This window comes from Hippopotamus amphibius, chromosome 11, assembly GCF_030028045.1.
Source record: "Hippopotamus amphibius kiboko isolate mHipAmp2 chromosome 11, mHipAmp2.hap2, whole genome shotgun sequence".
In the NCBI taxonomy this organism is placed as follows: domain Eukaryota; kingdom Metazoa; phylum Chordata; class Mammalia; order Artiodactyla; family Hippopotamidae; genus Hippopotamus; species Hippopotamus amphibius.
This window is the reverse complement of record NC_080196.1, coordinates 39,883,594-39,906,075: the sequence shown is the minus strand read 5'-3', so window position 1 is coordinate 39,906,075 and position 22,482 is coordinate 39,883,594. Positions and strand designations below refer to the sequence as shown.

The 22,482-nt window shown below is 53.6% G+C and overlaps 1 protein-coding gene across 2 annotated transcripts; it reads right to left on the bottom strand.

Annotated features, from left to right (window-relative positions):
* Nucleotides 1–1,149: 1,149 nt before the first annotated feature.
* On the bottom strand, nt 1,150–18,667 carry MTCH1 (mitochondrial carrier 1). 2 transcript variants are annotated; one of them, XM_057699130.1, is made up of 12 exons: nt 18,295–18,667; nt 14,342–14,426; nt 10,894–11,000; nt 10,409–10,486; nt 10,031–10,088; nt 9,654–9,705; nt 8,086–8,145; nt 5,748–5,892; nt 3,665–3,712; nt 3,423–3,490; nt 3,066–3,141; nt 1,150–1,979 (listed from the first exon to the last, which is right to left on the bottom strand). In XM_057699130.1, the coding sequence occupies exons 1-12, from the start codon at nt 18,613–18,615 to the stop codon at nt 1,908–1,910; spliced, it is 1,170 nt and encodes a 389-aa protein (XP_057555113.1). In that variant the 5' UTR covers nt 18,616–18,667; the 3' UTR covers nt 1,150–1,907. The 2 variants fall into 2 exon arrangements, with proteins under 2 accessions (XP_057555113.1, XP_057555114.1); XM_057699131.1 differs by having other exon boundaries at nt 5,799–5,892; nt 18,295–18,646.
* Between the last annotated feature and the right edge of the window lie 3,815 nt (nt 18,668–22,482).

Sequence of the window (22,482 nt, the reverse complement as noted above, 5' to 3'; positions counted from 1 at the left end):
GGGAGGGGCTCTTCAGGACCAGCTCAGCTTAGACTCCTGAATCTGGAGGACCACAAGAAGTAATCAGCGCAAAAACAGGACTTGAGAGTGGAGCGATGGGAAGACAACTTACCCCAGGGCAGCAGTCAGTGCCAGGGGAAAGCACACTGGGCTACACAAAGGTCACGTGCCACGTGGCAGACACGCCTCTAAAGGGCCTTCCTCCTCCACGGAATTGGTGCCAGCGAGGCCTAGCCTGTTCACCTTGCCACATGCTTTCCCTCCCTGCCGCTTCAGCTGTCTGGAGTGAGTTTGACATCTTAGGGACCCTCACCAATGTACATTTACAGGCTACCTACACAGGAACACGCCTGTGTTCCTGGGGAACAAGGATATGTAAGGTAAACTAGGGCAACTGTTCCTAGGCCACTGGGGAAAGCCAGTTCTGCAAAAGCATCCCAGGGCCTTCCCTGGGCATAATCCAGCCCATACCTGTGAGGAAGTATGACCAAAGTCCCAAACCAGCTCTCCGAAGCCAGCTCCCGTAAAGCAAGGGCAGAGAAACACCTGGGGAAGCCAGCTGGCCCTCAACTGGTATTAAAACCCCATCAGCTGCAAGCCCATGGTCTTCAGGGGCCAGCATGTACCATTTCTAAGTTTCGTCTGTTTATAGGCAAGAGCAAATGTTGGGCAGAAATAAACGAAGGGAGCTTTGCCTTTTCCAGAGGAGGCCAAGCTCGGTGCTGCAACAGAGGGGGCCGTGTCTACCCTTCTGCTGTAACCACGGGACTGCTACAGCAACCGACTTGGTAAAACCCAACAATGTCATCGGCTAATGGTTCTGAAAGGACAGTTGGGGATTTGGGTGGAACACTTTCTGAAGCTGGGAGGACCTTTAAAGGGCCTGTCCCCCTGAGAAGAGGCCTATGCACTAGCTGTTGCTCTGTGAACTGGCATCTCGGCCTAATTCAGAAAAATGCCCAACAACCGGAGCTGCCACCCCTACCCCTGCCCCACCCCCACCCCGCCTGGCTGATCTACACCAAGCCCAGGCACTTCTCATGCCCAGGCCAGGCTGACCCTTACAGCCCCTTCTCACACAACCACAAAGGACTGAGAAAGATCCAGCAGACAGCTAAGCTCATAAAAATAAGAGACTCCCCACAAAACTCCAAATCACCACTAATACATTTATTTCAGGGTGAAAGGGTTAAATCTTATGAGGAACTTCAAAATGTATAGGACAAGAGACACTGAGCTGCCTAACATCTGGGTGTTCACAACTGCACAGGTAACCACATCCTCCATGTGAGGCGTCACCATGAAACCAATGAGCATTTGACGAGGAGGACACATTCTGAGCAGTCACCTGGTTTCCCATTCAGAAGGTGCTGCCTTATCAGAAAAGTAGTGTTGAGAAGAATGAAGACAGCCTCATGGCACAGGCCTGGACGTGACGGTGGCCTCGTGGAAGGGGATCACACCCTATGTACAAAGCAGGAGAGCAAAGCTCCCAGCTGAGCTGCAGGATGAGAGCTGGGGCTGACTTGAGGGGTGTGAATGGGGGGTGCGACCTGACCTCACGAGCCTCTGCCCATCCAACGTGGGCCTCCACAGACCATTCTCCGGCCCCCTGCACAAGGCAGACTCGGGAAATCTGCAGTGTAAAGGGATTCTGCCCCAATTCCCCAGCCCCGCCCCACCTTCCCCAGGCCTAACAGTGACCAAGCCACTGGAGGCAGCCTCACCCCCACCCGACCCCTGCTTCTGGACAGAGACATGGCACACGTGGAAACCGAAGCCCAGCTGTGCTGAAGCACAGCTCGGTGTTGCTGGGTTGGTCATCTTACAGGTGCCCCAAGACAATCAGGCCTCACCCATGGTGGCCAGGCTGAGACAGCATGTTTTTTTTTTTTAGGTGATTCAGGTTACTCCAGAGCAAAGCACGATCCTGATGACACCCGGCGGAAAAGCAGGCTGGAGCCCCGGAAGAGCTGGCCCTGGATGGGAAGGAGCAGTCAGGTCAGTAATAGGGGAGGCCATGCTTCTCATCCTACCCCAGAGCCAGGCCAGTGTAAGATAAAGAAGGGTCCGGTAGGTCAGAGAGCTCAGGGGCAGAGATAGAGGGCCTAGGCTTGCATTCCTGGAGGGCAAGGTCAGAATCTGCTCGGTGCTGAAGCACAAGGCAATAGTTCATTTCATGCCACAGGGTCTCCAGCGTTGAGAGGACTACTGAGTAGGTAACACCCAGAGGAGACTCACTGTCCTCTGACTTCAGAGCCCAAGTGGTCTGGGGCTCCTCCAATACCACAGGATGTGATGCATGTACGACCAACCAGAGTCGCTGGAAGGCCTGCATCTGTCTCTGGCCTCCCTGCTTCCCTCCTATCTGTCCTTTTCTCAACCTTGAGGCCAGTCAGTGTGCTGGCTCCTCCTGCCCAGGCCACTGCCCTATTCTACTCTGAGGCCAACCAAGGCCAGGAAAAGGCAAGGATCTCCCCTGGGCCAGCTGCCTGGATCCTTGACCCAGAGCTTAAGCCAGCGGGAGGGTGCTTGCGTATGGAACACAAAGACTTCAAGACTGGCACCCCTGCCAAGCTCACCAAGTGGCCCAGCTCCACCCTCAGGCTCTCCTGGGCACCCTGGGCATCCTGCAGGAGGGAGGGGCCAGCCTCAAACATGCCAGATTCGTTTTCAGCCCAGGTTATTCGAGGTATAAGAAGTTCTTGGGCTTCACCACCTACCATGTGGACTCCCTCGTACTTGTTCTAAGAGTCTTTGGGAGCTGAAGAAAAGAAAACCTTGTCTGATGTCTAATTCTTAAGTAAATTCAGACCTAACCACCTCAAACCTCTTCTAGATGTTATGGGGGAAAAAAGCAGAAATTTTTGGCCAACCCAATAAAATAAAGTGAAAATTTAATTTAAATGCCTCAAACCAAGAGTCTACGTTCTCTTTATTCTCCTTACAACATCAGATTCCACGACAACCCCTTAACTTTCCATGTAATGAAGAGTCCACAAAACCTTTCTGTCTGATTGACATGGTGGAAAAGTGAGAAGAACCTCCCTGGGGAGCATGCTTACCTGCACACTCAGGTACTTCCAGCAGTGGATCCAGGACTTGAACACTGGGGAGTAAGGGGGGAGCCCTGCCTGCAGCCTGCCCGGGAAGGAGAGCACGTTAGACCCAGGGAACAGCAGGAGATGGATCAGCCAAGAGAAAAGGAGCCCTCAGGATGGAACGGCTTAGAGCCGCCACCACCCACATACTGAACCAGAGATTCCTCCCAAAGGGGTGCGATGAATCCCAGAGGAAGCCACGGGGCGTGGGGGGCCGCACCCACACACAGAGCAGGCAGGAGTGGGCAGAGCACTGGACGGGCTCACCCAGGTCCCCCCAGCAGCCTCGGCAGGGTGCCCGGTGGAGGGGCACACACCTACCCGCAGTTGTTCACAGCCATGAGGTCGCCAACCAGCAGGAAGGGGTAGGTCAGCATGCTCACTGCGATCTGCCAGGAGACCTGAGGGTCAGTGACTCCACCCACCTCCAGCCCCTGACTGACCTGGGCTCAGGGAGCAGGGACACCCTAGACGGAGGCCTGCCTCCAGCCGCCACCAGTGCGGACCCCCTAAGTCCCACCCAGGCCCCCAGCACAGTGGGAAGAGCCACTGGCCCAACTCACCCCCATCACAAATTTGGTGTAGCTCCGGATGGCCAGGGCCTGACTGAACTGAAAAGACAGAAAGGAAGACTGGTTTGCCTCAGGTACCTCGGGATGTGGACTTCAGATATGCAGGCCCCAGCCCCACCCACGCTGCCTGGTCTACGGTCCCCTTCACCTCACCCTCCACACTGGCCTCACACCCCCTCTGCACTCAGCTCCTCGCACACCTGCTGCGCACACTCCGTTCCCTTTCAGAGCCTGCCAGTGGCTTCTGTGGCCTGGCAGTCAGAGCCAAGATCTGGGAGGCAGAAGTGGGATGTCAGGACGGAAGGGACTTCTGTGACCCAGCTGGGAATGGTGAGTGGTAGAGACCAGGCAGGTGGGATCACGGGCTGTGGCCTACGGCACCTCCTCCGAGTGGTAAGCTCCGAGGGCTGGGCCTTTGTTTGCTTTGATCGGTGCCCAGGGCTTGGCACACAGGAAGTGCTTACCGAACGAAAAGTCAGACACCCACCCAAACTACCCAGACACAGAATCCTGGATCCTGTAGCAAAAGGTGAAGGACAAGTCTGGGCTCACTGCCACTCCTACCTCACCAACCTCTCACCCCCTTCCGGCCCCAACTCCTGAATCCAACTTTGCCCATGAAACAGCCCCGAACTAGGAAGGGTGACCACCTATCCCTCAGCTTCCTGTGACATGGCCACCCCACCAGATGGATGCCCTGCAACCCTGGGTGGAGATCTGCTCAGCTCTCTGCCTCAGTGACAGCCTCATCTTAGCCTTTAAGCCACACAGAGAAAAGCACTTGAAAAATACTTTCCATGACGTGTTGACTGCTGTCCTCAGTGAGGTAAGTGCAGCAGCCCCTGGTCGAACACCTGCCCACCTGCACTGGAGGAGCCGGTCAGCTGTGGGACACCCCTCCCCCGCCAGACACCCCGGCTGTCCCACCCACAACACCCCTGAGAAGGGGGCGCTGCTGTGCTACTGTAACGGCAGATGGGAGCTGGTCTCTGTGGAGCAACTTGAATTTGCTTACACTAAAAGGCTAGTTAGTAAGACTCACCGACCCAGGCCAAACGGCCAGTTTCCCTGTGCCCCAGCTGCGAGCTCTCAGAGGCACTCCTCCCACAGACTCTTTCCCAGACCACCCTCACCCTGGAACTGCCATTCTGGGACCCAGACACAGACACATGGAGACTATGAATCCCCCACCCCCAACAAGGTGATTCTGGCAGGCAGGTCCCCAGTCCCTCACCTACCCTCCTAGGGTAGGTGATCCCCGCTGTTAGAATGTCTGGCTCCCAGGAACCACCGCCTATCACTGCTCCCCATCGCTTATCTTGGTTCAGGAAGAACCCGTCGACCTATCACCTCCCCGGAAACCTTTCCTCAACAAGTGCCTTTTAGAAGGACCAAGGCCTCCCTACACCTGACCCAATCTGCTAAGAGATCTGTACGTATCAGGCTGTGTAGACCACTGCTAACAAAAGAGTGGGGTGCACCTGCACGGTACACTTCCTGCTGACTGAAGCACCCTCAGCCTGGCCCAGGGAAAGACCTAGTCCCAGCACTGCGGATTCACAGCCAAGGCCCTGGGAGAGCCCTTCAATCCCTGGGTCTCATCTGTCTGTAAAACAGGATGTTATACCTGCTCTGTTCCTTTCACAACTGGAGTGCTGTCAGGATCAAACATCATAACGTTCACTAAAGGGCTTGGAAAAGCCTAAAACACTAAGTGAAAGTTAAAGGGCTATTATTAGCTGGTCTATCTCCTGATTTACGAGGGATCCCTAGTTGGGTCACTGCCTCAAACCAGCCGTGGATAAGCTGGAGTCTGTTTTATCTAAAGCTGCCCAGGGACAGGCATTCCATAAACCCCTCTATGACTCAGCAGAAATCTCATCTCATGAGGCCGTCCTCCTCAGAGGCAAAGCTAACCTAGGGACAACCAGAGGTCTTCTCCTCAGAGCCCTCCCCAGAGGCCCTCTCCAGCCCTCGGGGCCCAGTGCTCAGAATCCCAGAGTTCTCAAGTCTGCCCCAGACCCTGGGCACCAGCAGTACATGGAAAGATGGACAAGTCCTTGTTCCAACCAACCTGGGAACCTGGATTCTGGTCGTTCCCCAGCCCCCCTGGGGTGTCACTCACGCTGTCATCCACCAGGTAGGCATTGATGAAGTGGGCCAGCAGGTTACAGCCCCACAAGAAAACCACATCTCCCAGGAGGTGAGGGATTAAGCCGCTAAAAAACAAGGTTAGCAAAGATGAGCAGGGGAGGGAAGGGAAGAACTCCTGGGGGCTCCACACCCAGGAAGCAGGCAGGGATGTTCCAAGCTCAAAACTTCAGCACATCCACCAGCACCACCTCAGGAAGGAAGCCTGCAGGGGCCACGTGGGCCAGCAGATATCCACACCAGGAAAGCAGTGTTCCTTTCTCCGTGGGGTGTGGGGGGGAGGTATGTGTGTTATATGCTACATCTGACAGCACAAGTTAAGTTTATGGTCTCACAAGCGGTTTTCAAACCACAGAAGCTGGGCCTTAAGATGTGAATGTTGCAAAATCCAGGATTTTCCAATGCAGATTATGAAAGAGTACCTACAGGTCAGCAGTTTTCTCCTGGCCTTTTTACCAAATCAACTCTCATAAAACACTTTACTCAGTGCATCGGTATTCACCCCTGGCATGTCCTACTAAAGACATTCCATACAAGCTTTTGCAAGGACGGCTGACATTCTAAAGTGATGGCCTTTAGAACACGCACCTCTACGCACTAATGTGAAGTTTCCCTAGGGTACAGTACCAAGGGCAAAAAGCCAGATTGAGACCAGTGGGTCCTGTGTGGTACTTGTGGGGTTTTTTTTTTTTTTTTAATGTGTTTGCTTGGTTAAACATAGAGGGATGTGGAAAGAACTCCAGAATGGCTATCTCTTGGGGAGAGGACACAGAATTATGATTTTTGAATTTTCAAAAATCTTATTTCAAAATATTTGAAAAGTTCAAAATACATGTAACACATCTGAGGGATGTGAATAAAGTGAACCTTCATGAACGCAATGTCTAATCCTGTTGCTTCCACCTGTGTTCAGGCTGACTTTCCACATTCAGTGCTTTCTGAGTACATACCTCACCCGCCCTACAAACAGATGAAGGAAAAACAAGAACCCAGTGGGTAAGCATCTGTCGCGTGGAGACCTATTTCCACACCTGAATAGAACACATATGTAAGTGTAAAAAATGCCAAAGGTGGTGACATGTAGTGTTTTAGGGTCTGAAGCACCAGTCACACAAGCAAATATTTATTCACACACATACATACACACGCACACACGTGTATGTGTATATACACAGACAGGAATGTGCACACGAATACGTGGGAGTGTATGAACCAAGGCTTGTCAGCCTTGCAGCTGCTGACCTTTAGGCCTGCATACCTCTCTGCTGCGGGGCTGAGCCCTGCCCAGCAGGACGTTTAGCTGTATCCCCCGTCTCTACCCACCAGATCCCAGGCGTTACCAGCATCCCCTGGGGCAGAACCACCTCCTAGTGAGAACCACACCCACACACCCACACACACACACACACACACCTGCCTACAAACACCTGGCCGATGACGAAACCACGATATGAGTTAACAGAGAGCCCCATGTCTAGTGTACTGTGCACGTAACAGGAAGGATGTCACTGCCTAGACCTTAAATATGCAAAACAAAAAATATCTGTCAGCCCTGGGTTTTGGGTTCTGTTTGCAGTTTACATTCTTCGCAGCGTGAGCTTCCTTTACAGGCGGAATGCGGTGGGTGTGAGACACCAAGGAGGGCAGGGCGTCGGGGGCCTCAGCAGACTGTGTGCCCTGCCGACAGCTGCTCTGCAGAAACACAGGCCCAGCACGGCCAGGTCTTGACTTTTCAAGAGCAGCCAGAAATAGGGATCGTTATGTGAAACACCCTAAATGTGGAACAAGAAGAACTAACTTGTCACAAGTGCTACGTCAAACAGGATCCATCGGCTGGAGTCAGCCTGTGAGCTGCCAGGCCTTGACCTTCGGCCCAAGTCACAGATTTTTCAGTTACTTTTCACCAGTGAAACCAAGGACGATGGAAGACCTGAAGACCAGCCTCGTGCCCACGCCCAGCCCTGGAGCAAAGGGTGGATGGGGGCAGCGGGGTGGGGGGGTGGCTGTTCGGCCCCCTCACCCGCAGCGTGCTGGACAAACAGCACCACTGCTGTGTGAGCCGTGATGTGGAAAGGGCTGGGCAGTTCTGGCCCTGCCGCTCACACATGCTGTGGAGCTCTACGGGCTGATGTGCAGCTGCTCAGGCGGGGACAGAGCCCCGGGGTTAGTCTGAGGCCAGCAGCCGCGGCCTGAGGGTTGGGAACGCGCCTGTTAGTGAGCCATGCTCTGTGGCCAGTTACGGGGAGCGTAAACTCACGTACACGAAGAATCCCAGCAGCCCCTCCTCTTTGAAAATCTTCCCAATGGAGCTCAACACGCCGCTGTGGAGAACACAGGGACACGAGGTCACCCGGGCACCTTGGAGAAGCCCGTGCCCTGGTGTGGGGCAGAGCACACCACCCCTGCTCAGAGCCACCCAGTCCTGGCCAGGACAGGGAGGGGACATTCTCTGTTAGCAGGCAGAGCCCAAGTGGAGATGATTACAGCTCGTTTGGGGGTGAGAGGGTGTCTACATAGTTTATGGAGACTGGGGAAACCTAACCACCCACAGGGGCAGAACCCCAGTTCTTGACTGCTGTTTTCTGTGGATCTGGAATGTAGGAATGAACCTTCTAGCCTGGGCTGCTGCAGAGGCGATGGGCCCTTCTCCTGCCTGGCCCTAGTGCTTATCTCTGGCTGAACAACCTTGGCAAAGAAGCCTGCATGCCTGACAGAGAGAGGAGAAGAGGTGGTGAGTGGAGAGAAGCACCCTCCCAGAGGGCAGAGAAGGAATACAGGACCCTGCAGCCGGTGGCCCTGCAATCAGACCACGTAGACACAGCTTGGGAAAAGGCATCTGGCCCTCCCCAGCAGGGACCTCGAAGATAAGCGCCCTGCCCACTGCAGCCTGTTAGAGATCAGTGGACAGACTGGGATGTCTTAGGTGTGAAATGCAAAGGAGGCTCAAAGGCAACCTCTGTAACCTGTGACAATGCCAAGTGACCTGTCCTGCACGGAGACTCTGCAAAGCCGAGGGGGCCAGGGTGGCCTAGGAGAAAGATGGGTGGGAGCCAAAGCCCTGCCAGGCCCCACTAGCCTTCCTCTCTGGACAGTGGCTCGGCCCACTGAGTTCTGAGCCCACTGTGGGAGTGGTCCAATTTCCCATTAGTGAACTCAAAACGAGGCACCACGGCAGCCAAGCTTCCTAGGGCAGTAGCCCCAAGGACAGCAGGAGAAAACAATTGAACCCAGGAAATGAGAATCTGAGAGAGGAAGGGTAACAGACGCAGGTATTCCTGCCATGTGCCTCCAGGACCCACGTCCTGTCCTGCACTGAGCCTCAGAGGGGCAGGGGGGCATAAGTGCCACAGGGAAGGGCTGTGCCAACACAGCCTATGCCCCTACAGCACCCAGCTCAGTGCCAGGCATGGCAGGTACTGGGCAAATACTTGGTAAACAAGGGAAGGGACAAGCCGTAAGGCCATGGGGCGGACAGCTGCTTAGCAGAGGATGAAATGAACTATAAGCCTGCTTCTACGATAGCTGGAGAAAGGGCTAGGTTGTAACCTAGGCGGTCTAGGAGGGAACCCCTCCAGGACTCCTAATCCAAGTGGACTCCAATCCCACTCACCCCTCTGAAGGGCATCTCTCTCATCCAGGGCCGCCCCAGACGAGACAGGAGAATATGCCCCTGGACCCAGATGGTGGAAGCCACTACCCCACTCCTCTAAAGCTAGCACATTAGAAACAGGACAGAAAAGGGGCAGCAGCTGACCCCAGGATGGCCTGTCCTGGCAGCCTCTGAACAGTGACAGGGCCACTCCCGCTAATCCTGAGAGGAATTACCCACCTGTACTTGGCCTCCCGTCCCACAAACTGGACCATGCAGCGCATGGAGATGACTGAGGAAAAAGAAAGCACACACAGGTGACACGGCGGCTAAAGCCCACGACTCCCCAGCTGTGGGTGGGGTGCCCGGCACAGCGGCCGCCGCACAACGCAGCCCGTGCCAGCGCGAGGGAGGGCAGCAGGGCCTCTGGGATTCCCCGTCCCACCCCACGACCACGGCATTCCATCCCTCCTGCCTGGAAAAAGCCCCCGCTCCCTGTGGCCCGAACACCCGGCCAACCCAGTGATACAACGTCCCGGCAGTTCTACCGCTGCCCGTCCACAGTCCACGAGGGGCCACCCCACGGCTGAGGCGCGGTCTCCAGCGGGGCGGCTCACCGTGCAGGGGGTGGGCCAGCATGCGAGACACGCACTGCATCATCATCTCGTAGGAGGTCTGCAAGAGAGCAGGGGGGGGGCTTGGCCTGGCCTGCCCCGGAACTGGCCCTCACGGGCAGCTACAAGCACGTACGGGGGGACAGCCGGGACCCCACAGCACCCGCGTGGGCTCAGTCTCCCCCCTGGCCACCCACGCGCAGTCCCCTCTACCCAGGGCAGGCCCCGTGGTGGCTGAGAAGCTTTCTGGGAGTCCCTGCAGTGTCCCTGCTGGGGCTGCTTCCACATCCCACCCCGCGGTGCACACAGGAGGCCCCCGCTGTGACGCTTCGATTACCTGCCCAACGCGACAGGCTCCCTTCTCCAAGTGCAGGTACCCACCTCCTTTACCACTTTCTTCAGAGACGTCTTCATGTCATCCTTGTTGGAAACCTGCTCGATCTCATCTGGAGGGAAAACCTGAGATGGAAAGAACAAAGGTGGATCAAAAGCAAAGTACAGGTACGCCTCTTCGATGTAACGCTGAAGGGATGCAGAGGGCAGCAAGCAGCTCCTGCTATGTTCTCGACCACGTCCATTATCAGCGGGGCCCGCCTCGGTAACCTCCGGGGCCGGAGCTAGGGGAAGAAAGACCCTGCTTAGTGTCACAGTTGTGAGAAAGCAGGCGGACTGTGGGCAGGAGCCTTTCCAACTGAGGAGACTTGGTGCTGAACTACCAGGGCTCGGAGTCTGGCTATGGTGCTGGGGTGGAGCCCTGAGCAGTCTGGGAACCAAGAAGTAGGACCAGTGCACACAGCTGCCTCCAAGGATGGCAGGGAGCTTGGGGGAACCTCGGGCAACCAGTGCTGACTTTGCCCCGTGCTCACCTTCTTCATGCTTCCCCGGGTCACGGTGGAGAGGGCGTTGGACATCAGCCTCGGGCTCAGGCCTCGGAACAGCCCTATCTTCCCATCCACTTGCACGATGTACTTGGCTACAAGAGAGCAGAGGTGGCAGCGTCACGCCCCGCCCAGACACACCACTCCGGGGTCACATTCACACCCAGACCAGAGGCAGTCTGTTCTTCAGTACCTGCTGACTTCAGTCACGGAAGGGAGTAACCGTCTAGGACCCCAGAAGCAATCGGGCCCCACCCCCAAACATCTTCTCTAGCCCATTTCTTTTTGTAAAACCTTCAAAACATTTTTTGACAAAGAATTTCATACGTTTTGCTTTTTTCAGCTTTGAAAAATCTACTTGGCAAACTTAGCTACAGTTTTTCAACTCAGCAACTTAAGTGCTGCAACCTAGGAACCAATTCTGTTGCTTACAAAAAAATGTTTTTCTCTGGGAAAAGAAAGAACAGAAAAAGGCAACCACAGGCAATGATGAAATCTACAACTCAAGGGAGGGAAAAAGGAAAAGGAAGGGCTCCCAGGAGAAAGGTTCAAGAGTGTCCACTGGGACTTCCCTGGTGGTCCAGTGGTTAAGAATATGCCTTCCAGTGCCGGGGACATGGGCTCGATCCCTGGTCGGGGAACTAAGATCCCACATCCTATAGGGCACCTAAGCCTACAGGCCACGACTGCTGAGCATGCGTGCTCTGGAGCCCACGTGCCACAACCAGAGAGAAGCCTGCGCACCACAACTAAGACCTGACACAGCCAAAGAAATAAATATTAAAAAAAAGAAAGAAAGAAAAAAGAGTGTCTCTTGAGCACACCACAGAGAGAGCCATCCCCACCTGTCACTGTGCCGCACCCAGGATCCCACCTGGCACCCACTGGCATAATTATAGGGGGGAGAGCCGGCGGAGAAGTAACTGAAAACAGAGGCACCAATGAACTATTCTACAGAGGACACTGCAGGGGTCAGGGCAGCTGGACTCTGACCCTGTTTGAGTCGGGTCTTGAAAAGGATACTTCCTTAATGTTTTGTTGTTGTATTCAATCACAACTTTTACACGATGTTCAAAAAGGAGATGTATTTTCATAAACCTGGAAGCTGGCAAGAACATTCCCTCCGAGACAACGGGCTCCCCTCAGAGCCGTGACTTCAGCTCTCCAGCACCGCACAGCGGTGGGAACCAGCAAGGGTGCCGTTCTCGCCTCTGCCGCCTGTCTGCCAACAGCAATTCCATGTGGCAGCTGCACGGGCTCTCCCTGGGCCGAGAGCACCTGGCATCTGCACGTTAGGCTTCCTGAGAGGGGGGTGGGGCTGGAGAGGGAGGAGCAGGAGACAGGACGCTGGGCAAGGACGCCCTGCTTCGCGGAGTGAACAGGCAGAAGGAAGGTTTGTCGTGGGGGAGGGGAGCACCAGCAAGCAGAAGGGAGAGCTGGTGGGATAAAGCCTGAGTGTGGTCTCCAGCGGGACACTTAACCGCTTTCTACCCACTTTCCTAGCCAGAAAAAAAAAGGAATAAGGACCCCTATTTCTCCCCCTCTCAGAGCTGAATTATGAACAAGTGAGGGCAAAGAAAGGTATGCAAAAATGTCTACAGAGGCCTTTGTGGGCCCAAAGGGCCCCCTGTCTGGCCAGGGGCTCCATCATTCCATGGTTCCTCTGTAGCCCCCCAAACTCTCCAGGAAGTTCTTTCCCGAGAACACCAAAGGGTGTCACGGCAGCTGTGGCACTTCTCACCATGATGGGGACGAGGAGACCCTATCCGGTCTCTAGACAGCCAGACAGCTGAGCCCCCTCCCCAACTCAAGAACAGGTATGGTGCCCAGAAACGCCCATCAGGCATCTGCCTACACCACCTGTACTGAAACAACATTATACACATGCAGGTGGGGGGGCCACCTCAGAAATCTGCTCACTTTGCAGGAGGCAATAAGATGACTGTCAAGACCCCTTTGCCCTGAGTCCTTTCGGGAATGACTGTGTGACATGAACGGTGATGGTCTAGCTTCCAACCTCTCTACGGCTAGAACTTGTGCAGCCGTGCACAGAGAAACCACACAGAGGGACTGGCAGCCCGCCACCCCGACCTCCCACAAACCCAGTGCTTTCTTTGTATACTGGCTTCATTGTCCTACGGTGGGGGGGTGCCTTTCTGATTCTGTGACGTCCTCTTCCCCCGCACTGACAACTTTTAAATGAAACAAACATGAACAGATTTTCCCACAAAACATGTTCCACCTGGCCCTACACTGTACTCAACAACAAGGTGGTAAAACTGGAAGAGAAACGGGATATCAGATTCTGCCAACAGTGTGTAAAGTGAAAAAAGGTGACAGGAGGCGAGGCCCCAAGTTATTTGGAAGAAAGAAAGATTTTCAGAGAACATTCTGGACTGACTAAACAGATAAGACGAGCAGAGGTGGAGGGGGCATGAGAGGATCAGCCTGGCCGTGAACACAGCGAGCAAAGGCACATTTAAAGAAGTCCAGGGAGTTCCCTGGTGGCCTAGTGGTTAGGATTCCAGGCTTTCACTGCTGTGACCTGGGCTCAATCCCTGGTCTGGAAACTGAGATCCTGCGAGCCACGCAGTGTGACCAAAAAAATAAAAAATTAAAAAGGCACAGGGATGGCGGATTTGAAATGACCTTGGCCAGCTGGGGGCCAGGGGATGAGCAGCACAGGCAGTGGGCTCTGCTGGCACCGGGCAAGCTCCACTGTGGCGGGCTTCTTGAGGGAGAGGCCCTCTGGCAGGCAGGGCTGCGGGGGGTGGGGGCAGGGGGTGCTAGTATGGAGGGCCTGGGCGTGAAGAAGCTGAAGAGGAGCGCGAGGCAAGAGCAGCTAGCAGCCTTCCTGAGGCTGAGAGCTCATCAGGGCACACCAGGGGCGAAGCCAAGCCCCACCGCGCACTGTTCTACACCCAGGGGATGGAGATGTCTGAGTGAGCAGGCACCACTGCCTGGGGCACGCAGGGGAAAAGGATGAAGCGAAAGAACTCAGGAGGCCCCAGTGGGCCTCCTGCTGGAGTCGCGGGAAAGCAAAAGAACTGCTAACAGGGTGGCCAGACTGCTCAGAGGGCAAAAGAAAAAAAAAAGGAAAACCACCCCCACTCCCGCACTTCCAGGCACAGCCTGGGGTGGCGGGAATGACAGGGACCATTGTCCTGGACTGCCCTCTCTCAGGCACCGGTCTGCCTATCCCGCTGCCTGGGCTGAAGCTGGCAGCTCAGGCAGAGGGGCTGGACCAAAGCTGTGCGGGTCACCTGCTCCTACACTGATACCCCGCTACCTCTTCCCCCTCTTCCGTGCCAGCTCTGACTCTGGGTGCCACACGCGGCCTGGCGTGTTCTCCAGGGCCAGCTGGGCCTGCTCCCTGTTTGACGCTTCTTCTCTGTCTCTCTCGGTGTGGGCTCTCCTGCCTGGGAAGCACACTCACCGTAGGTGAAGAAGCTCGGCAGGTAGAGGACCTTCCTCCCCAGCACATTGGTCCCAATGGTGGGGGGCATCGGCTCATGACCCACCTTCAGAATCAACAGATATAAAGGGAAAGTCAGATTCTAGTTGATTCAGTCTCACCGCTTCTCATCTTTCCCAGGCCTCTAACTCTTCTCCCACAGTCTAGTGCTATTCCTGTTGATGTTTTCCCCATCAAAACATACCCGAAATTTCAGCAGTGTCTATAACTATCAGCATCGTGTAATCTCCCAATGCACAGAAATGTCCAGTCCCAGATACCACCCTTGACACAATCCAAATCACCCCATCCCTCAACATTCTTACCTTCCAATTCCAGATATCTGCAGCGCCGACACCCCCCATGTTTATGTGCTTCAAACCCCACACTCATCTCAGAAAAAAAATCTCAGTTAATTTCCCCCTTCAGGTTAAAAACATCAGTCCAGTCTCAATCCCAAATGTGGCAACACCAAAACACATCACACCCAAATCTCAGCCCCAAACTTCAGAGAGCTCATTTACCCCACACTCAAATTTCTTACTGCATCCACTGCAGAAGTCAACAAATCTGCCCCTCTCACTCCCAGGCACCTCAAATCTCAGCTGCTCCTCAAACAATTCCTCAACTGTGATCTAATCCTGATCACCCCATATCCCTGTGACAGAATGAACCCCTCATTTCTGTAGCGTTATCATAATTCTTGCTGTATAGATGCCGGTTATAATTAAGGTACCTGTTAAACTCATAGGTGGGTGAAGGACCAAGCCACCCAAACCTCTGAGGAGGAGAGGTTTCCCCTGAGGGGTGAGGCCATTTGTTACGCTGCCGATTAATGAGAAGATTCTCTGCTACCAGACAAGAAGCAAGGTGTCCAGCAGACCAGCTCCTTAGTGGGATGTGAGAAGGCCCTTCCCTGGCAGGGGACCAGGGCACGAGCCCTGTCCCTCAGAGCAGGCCAGACAAATCCACGGGCCAGAGGAGCTCCTCTTTGATGTGGAAGAGGGTAGAAACAGCAGGGTTGCGAAGCTCTGCCTTAAGTGGAACGAGGTATGCTTCCAGTGTTTTCTGGGCTCAATTTCCTTTCTTCCTCACCTTAGTCAAGTGTTTCTGGAAGCTCAGGCTGTCCCTTGTGGATGGGATTCTGAGCTACAAGACAGATTACTGATTATAAATTAGGAAACTCCCCCCTTGATGGAGAACTTCTTAAAAGAAAAACTCTAGTCCAAGGGAGCTGAAGGAAAGGGATGGCCAGAAGAAGCAAGCAGTCAGCCCTCCCCTTTCAGATCTTTCCCCTTCTGGGTTAAAAGCTTGAAGGTTCTGAGGTTTCTTTTGACTTTGTTTTCTTAAACAGGCAGTATTCCCTTCACACCCTCAAATCCAAGTCTGAGCCACTGTTCTTTCGCTGCCTTGTCCACTCCAGTCACAACAACTGGGGAGCCCCATCGATTCCAATTTCACCCTTAAACCTGTTCGATCACTTCATCCCGTATCCCCATGGCTCCCAAACCGGTTGAGTCTATTTTCTTAACTTCCACCTGTGTCATCAAAGGCACGCTGACCCTATCCCCCTCCTATTCCCTTCACCCTCAAGTTCTAATTGTTTGTTCCCAAGTCTACTCACCCAATTTCATCCCCAAATCCGTTAACCCAGTCCCAACCACAAGCAAAGCTGTGGCTCTATAACAGATACCAGCAGAGCCAGTCCCTCAAATGTCTAACACCCCTGAGCCCTGATCTCAGGCACTGCATTCTTACTTAATCGGGACAACCCCCAAATTTGCCATTCCAAGCCTGCCACCCCACCCCAAACTGGGATCTTCCTTTTTGCAAGATGTTATCTCGGATTCCCAAGCTATACCCATTAAGATTTCACCCTCAAATGTGTTACACTCAGCACCAGCTGCGTTCACACTGGGTAGACCACCTCAGTCACCCCAACTGGGCTCACCCATCCTTAACCACCCACCATCCAGTTCCTCTCACCCTCTGGACTCCCTCATTCCCCATTCTCTCTCATTCCTCAACTGTCTTTCCAAGTGACCCTTACTTCAACTTTCGTCTCCCATAAATCAGACCTACCAAGGTCCAAATGATGAAGCCACTTCCAGTTTCCTTCACATGGAGGGCCTCCCCCCCACTCCTTGTACTCCAGCATCCTCCACTCCGCAGACGCTCCTATCAGCCACCCTGAAATCCCAGCCCTCAGCGAATCTCACTCCATCATCCTTGCTTCTCATTTCAGGTACCACCAATTCCAAAGCCTCAATTTCTCTCCCACACCTGTAATCTCTATTGCTGTAAATACAACCTGAATTGTTATAAGTAAAGCAGCCCTCACTCCCAAATCACAACCAAACACCAGTCTCAACCTTCCCTCGTCAGCCGTTTCCAAACCTCAGTCATGATTAGATTCTAGTCAGGCATCCTGATGTCCCTGACAGAACCTCCTCGTTCCTTGCCATATTCCTTGTAACACTCCAAAATCCAATGCCCCCATTTCTCAGACCCCAGATTTCAATTACTCCTATTCTCAAGGCCCTCTCATTCCAACTGTATCTCCCACTCTCAGTCCATCATCAGGACAGTAAATCTGATACCCATTTGCCTCAACTCAAATCAAATTTCAAGTTTTGGTTAGGGCTCCATCTCAATTTTTTCCTCACACCTCCCCCACACTCCTTCTTAACTGAAAATTCTAGGTTGAATCTTCAGATACCTGTCCAAGCCGGAACCATCCCTAAGTAAACTGTGCTCATCTCAGTCACACCCACCTGATTCTGCCAAATGCACTCCTACCACCTCAGCTCCCAGCCACCTTCCAGCTAGACCTCTCCCCTTTCCCTTTCTCAAGCAGCCCAATTCATCTGTAAGGCAGGCAGGTCCCACCGAATACGCCAAGTGCCCCTGCATGCCTCGATTGCAGAGAGATCCTACCTTGGCCGCAGTTTCTGCCAGCCTCTACATATCTGCCACCTTGTGTCCCAAGTGGCACTTCTGCCCAATTCCAATACGCCCATACCCCTCAGCCCATCCCCCCCATACAGCTCCCGCCCCCAACCGTGACTTCAGTGTTCTCCAAATGCGTCATCCCTTTCCCCCTAAAAGCCTCCCCTTCGCTCCCCTTTCCAGACAAATCGCCACTCCCCCTCCCCCACTGTGTTGCCCTATCTGCTCCCCTCCCCCAAAGCACGTCATCTTGTCCCCTCCTCCCATCAAATCTGTCGTCGCCATCAAATCCAGAGCCCCCATCTCCTGTAAACCGATAGCCCTCCTGTGCTAAATCCTTTGCCTCTACCTCTCCCACCAAATTCCGTCACCATTAAATCCAGTGTTCCCCATCCCCTTCTCCAGGGAGTCTGATGCCCCTTTTTCTTTCCTAAATTTTTGGCCACTACCCCTAGTCCTTTTTCTCCCCGCCCCCAAACGGCTTTAAATCCATCTGTATCAAATCCAGAGCTCTAAATATGTGCTCATCTTCTTAATACTCTTCTTTGTCCCCCAATCCTCCTCCCCACCCAATCGTCAAAACTTCCCACCCCTCCCCCAATTCTGCTGCTGCTTCTTTCACCCCAAAATGCTGCCCCTTCCCTCCTCGTCCAAGTCCATCGCCTCCATTCTTTCATCTCCCAAACCTATCTTTCCGGTCCATCGCCCCCTCCCCTGCACCCCCAAATCCCTTGTTCCTTCCACCCTCTCCCAAACCTGTCGTTGACCCCTTTGCCCCCTTCTCCTGCATCCCCAAACCAATGTTCCCTACATCCCCAAATCCCTCACCGCTTTCCTCCTCACCCACTCCTTCTGCGCACCAACCCGCCGTCCCCGCCCCCTCCTCAAATCCGTCGCCATCGACTCCCCCGCCCCCATCCTCCTCCATCCTGGCCTGTCACCTTCACATCAGCCCCCATATCCCTATGGCGTCCCTGGCCCCGCACCTGGATGAGCAGCTTCACGTAGAGCAGCGGGTGACTGAGCGCCGTCACTCCTGCGCCCAGTGCCACGAAGAGAGCCTCGGTGGTCGGGGCGTTGTCCCCGGAGCCCAGGCCCCCGTTTGCGCCGTCCATCCTGCGGGCCGAGGGTTGCGCCGCAGGCCGAGGGTGGCGCGGATGTGCGCGGTGTGCGGGCGGCGGATCGCGAGCCCGGGCCTCGACCCCCGCCGCCGCTCCGCCGCGAGCTCCAGCTCCTGCTCCGGCTCCCGCCATCCCCGCGGCACCGCCGCGAGCCCAGGGCGCCACTTCCGGGTCCGAAGCCCCCATGGCGCGGGGCGGCGAGGTCACTCCCCCGTCACGTGACGGAGCGGGGTCCCGCCCCTCGCTTGCGTCAGGGGGCGGGGCCGGGCCGCACCACTCGCGGCCGCGGGGGAGTGCCGGAGTGTGGCGCGCCGGGCGGCAAGCGCCGGATGTGGCCCCCGGACGGCGTTGGGGCCTGGCTCAGCGCTGGGCTTCGGGCCGGGGGTCAGTGGTCGCGGGCGACCCGGGCCGTGGGCTCGGAGATTGTGAAGGCCGCCGCCGGCCCGGGCGCTCCCCCGGGAGCCCTAGAGAGCGGCGAGGGCGGGGCTCGGCGATTCTGGAAGCCAGACGCCCCCAATATGGTCTGAGGCGCTCCCAAGCTCCGCTCCCTGGCTTCGGGAGTTTTCTCCGCAGTCGTGGGCCCGCCCCTTTGCGGCCCTGTCCCGGGCCCCTTGGCCTGCGAGGCCTCCTGCTGCAGGCCGAGTCCCTTCGCCAGCCTTGTCTCTCCCCTTTTGCCCTCCCCACCAGACCACATCCAGTTGCGCCTCCGCAGTTCGTGGTCTTTCTCCTTTGCAGTTGACCCTTCGCCAGCCTCCCTTAGAGCTCATGGTTAGAAAATGTGTTTTGCCCTAAAGTAAGTACGTGGTATTTCTTTCACTGGGTCTTAAGGTGTTATTTAGTCCTTCAGTGTGAGCCCGCGCAAGCGTTCTGCTAGGCGCCGATAGTCTAACCTTTAGTTAATAAAAATGAGTAATAGCTGGCTCTTAAATCGCACCAACTTGTGCCACTTTTTGAAGTGCTTTGGAACAAGTTAACTCAAGTGTGATCCTCGCCACAGCCCTGTGAGGAAGGTAGTTATTCCAGCAAGTGCCCTGTTCATGTTTCTAAACGTGTCCACCCCCTGCAACAACACCTAGAACCTGCTAGTTGTGGAGGTGCATAATAAAAGTTTCTGTTTCAAAGGAAAGAAATCGAGTATCCAGGAGTCAGCAGGGACACAACAGTGGGTGACTTGATCCCTTTGTTTACTTATCCTGTGTTCATTGTGAGAAAGTTCTTTAGAATCGACTTCTGCCTTCTGTCCGCTTAGTCCGGGTTTCCTGAAGTCTGCCCTTCCTGACTCCCTTCCTGCCTTGCCCCCTAGAAAGCCACCTCCGTGCTGGCTACTCCTGACAACAAATACTCTCTCTGTACACTCTCCGCATCTCAATCCTGTCAGTCTGCCTCCCTCACCTGCTCTCTCCCCCACGCTGGCGTCTCTAACCCAGGTTTTGTTCTGATCTAAATCCCTGTAAAGCCTCCTAGCCCTCTCAGGTTGCAGTGTTTTCCCCTTCACACACAGCTTTCATCAAACCTGCCTCCCACCCCAAGGAGCACTTTAAATGACTTCCTTTTGCCTGGACTCTGATTTAGTTTTCTTAACAGGGACCTTAAAGTCAACTTCACCCACAGCCTCATCTAACATTGCAGTGCCTTACTAACTCCACCCAGAAGTGGGGTTTCCTTCCTTCCTTTTAGAAGGAACCCCTCACCTTCCTTCTGAAACTTCCTCACACAAACCTCCTCCTCTCAGCTTGTCCTCCCCGCGTTTCTGCAGCTCTCTGTTTTTCCTCTGAACTGAACAATGTGTCCACCATTAGGCCTTTTACTCAGCGATATGTAGTCACCTTACTTTTCGTGTGTATTTGGTCGTTTCAAACTGTGGTTCCCTGTGAGGCAGCTACATTGTGTGGTCTTGCATTGTTTTGTATCTTCCACAGCACCAAGTGTGATGATACACATATAGTAAATGTTCAGTGAACTGTTTTTAAGTAATAGAACAATTTCCCCCAAGAAATTAAAGTAAAAATAGGTCTGTTAAAGACATTAGACCCCTAGGGAACCGAGCGGAAGCAAATGCAAAACTGCCCTGTAGTTATATTTCCACAACTCAGGGCTTGTTGGGACACCAAGAGGAAGAAAAAAAAATCCTCATGATAAAAATATTACAGACCACTCAAAAACACATTCCATCCCAAGAGTAAATGGAAACATTTAAACAGGAGGGTTAATACTCCTGGGAACCTGACGTAATAGAGCAATCTGAAAGAAACGTTAAAGGGAAAATGGTAGTTTTCAAATGAAGGCAAAGATAAAGAGTAGAAAGTACTGAAAAAAAAAAGAAAAGGAAGTGAAAAAAGAAGAGGTAGATTTGAAAAGGAATCAAATACATCATCTAGAAATGAAAAGTATACTCACTGAAATGATTGAGTGAGAGAAAATCTTGCTCAGCATTCACTTTACTGAGCAACCTGACAGTATGTACTTATAGCCATGAAACAGTTAGTTCTGGGCTGGTTAGTGCCTCCCTGGGGTCCCATTACCCTGTGTGACTGCCACCTCCCAGGGCTTACCGTGCTGCACTGTAGCTGCCTGCTTTCCTGTCTGTCACCCCTGTCAGACTGTAAGTTCCTGGAGTGCAGGGACTATCCTATTCATGGTTGGCACAGTGCCTGGCACATGGTAGGAACCCACTAAATATTTACTAGCAAATGAATGAGCAAAAATACTTTCAACAGTTGTACAAAGTTATTTATGGTAGCACCACTTAACGAATGAAAACTTTAGGAAGATGCATATGCCCCAAAGTAGGATCAAACAAACAGCAGAGAATTCACAAGAGATATTACTCTTGGGAATTCAATGGCGGTCCAGTGGTTAGGACTTGGTTCTTTCACTGTTGTGGACCAGATTTCAATCCCTGGTGAGGGAACTAAGATCCTGCAAGCCTCACAGTGTGGCCAGGAAAAAAGGAAAAAAAAGAAAGAATACTCTTGAGAATTGCCAGGTATACAGATCAGCAATCCTCGGGGTCCTACTGTTACAATGAAAAGAGATAATACAAAATAGTAAGTACCCATTATTGCAACTAAGTTGACATCACACTAACCAGGTCAGGAAGGAACCTGAGGTGATGCCAAGGCCAGCATGAGAGTTCAGGCCGCACCTGAGGAGGCGCAGGTGTCAGAATTTATCCTGGTATAAAGAAGATGGGTTTGTCTGGATGCAGGCTCCCTGCTTACTAGTTCTGGGCGAGAACATTCTGGCTGCTGCCTCTGTTCACCTGCTTACCTGGGGTAGGGGTGGGGAGCACTGGCCTTCCATCTGTCCTGAATCCCTGGAGTCCCATACTCACTTTAACTCAGGAAACACCTCTTGTCCTAATTAGGCTGAAAGAAGTTACATTATAAGTGTCAGTGTCTCAGGAATTCTGGTGTATCATGCAGGTCACTGGATGTATTGGCATGCAGGATCACTGAGCCTTCTGGGAGGAACCTGGAAGATAACTAAGGGACTAATAGGTCCCAAGGCCTCAGCATGAAGCCTGCAAGAAGAGGGGAAAATGGGGCCTCTATACCCTAGGGAGACATGGCGTGTCATGGTGAGCACAGTACTCACCCCAGGGTCAGAAAGCATCAAATGCCTAGTTGGTGTGCTGCTCTATCATCCTCCTCTTAGTGGAGAAAGGTGAGTCCACCTAAATCTCTTGTGCCCAATGTCTGTTTGTCCTGAGAGATGGGAAGAAGTTTTCTTCTCCTGCAGTAAGAATGAAACCTTTTTACTGGGCCCTTGCCCTGAGTCTGGGTGAGTTTGGGGATTAAGACGATATTAGGACTTTTCATTCAGCGAAAAATATTTAGCACTGAAAAGACATGAGCTATTGATATGGGAAATGATGTGGATGAGTCTCAAAAACATTATTGTAAGTGAAATAATCCAGACACAAAAGAGCATAGGTTGTATGAGTCCATTTACATGAAGTTGTAAAACAGGCTAAATTAATATGTGGGGATAAAAATCAGAACAGCGGCTGCCTATGGAGGAATGACTGGTAAGAGGCGTGAGGAACTATCT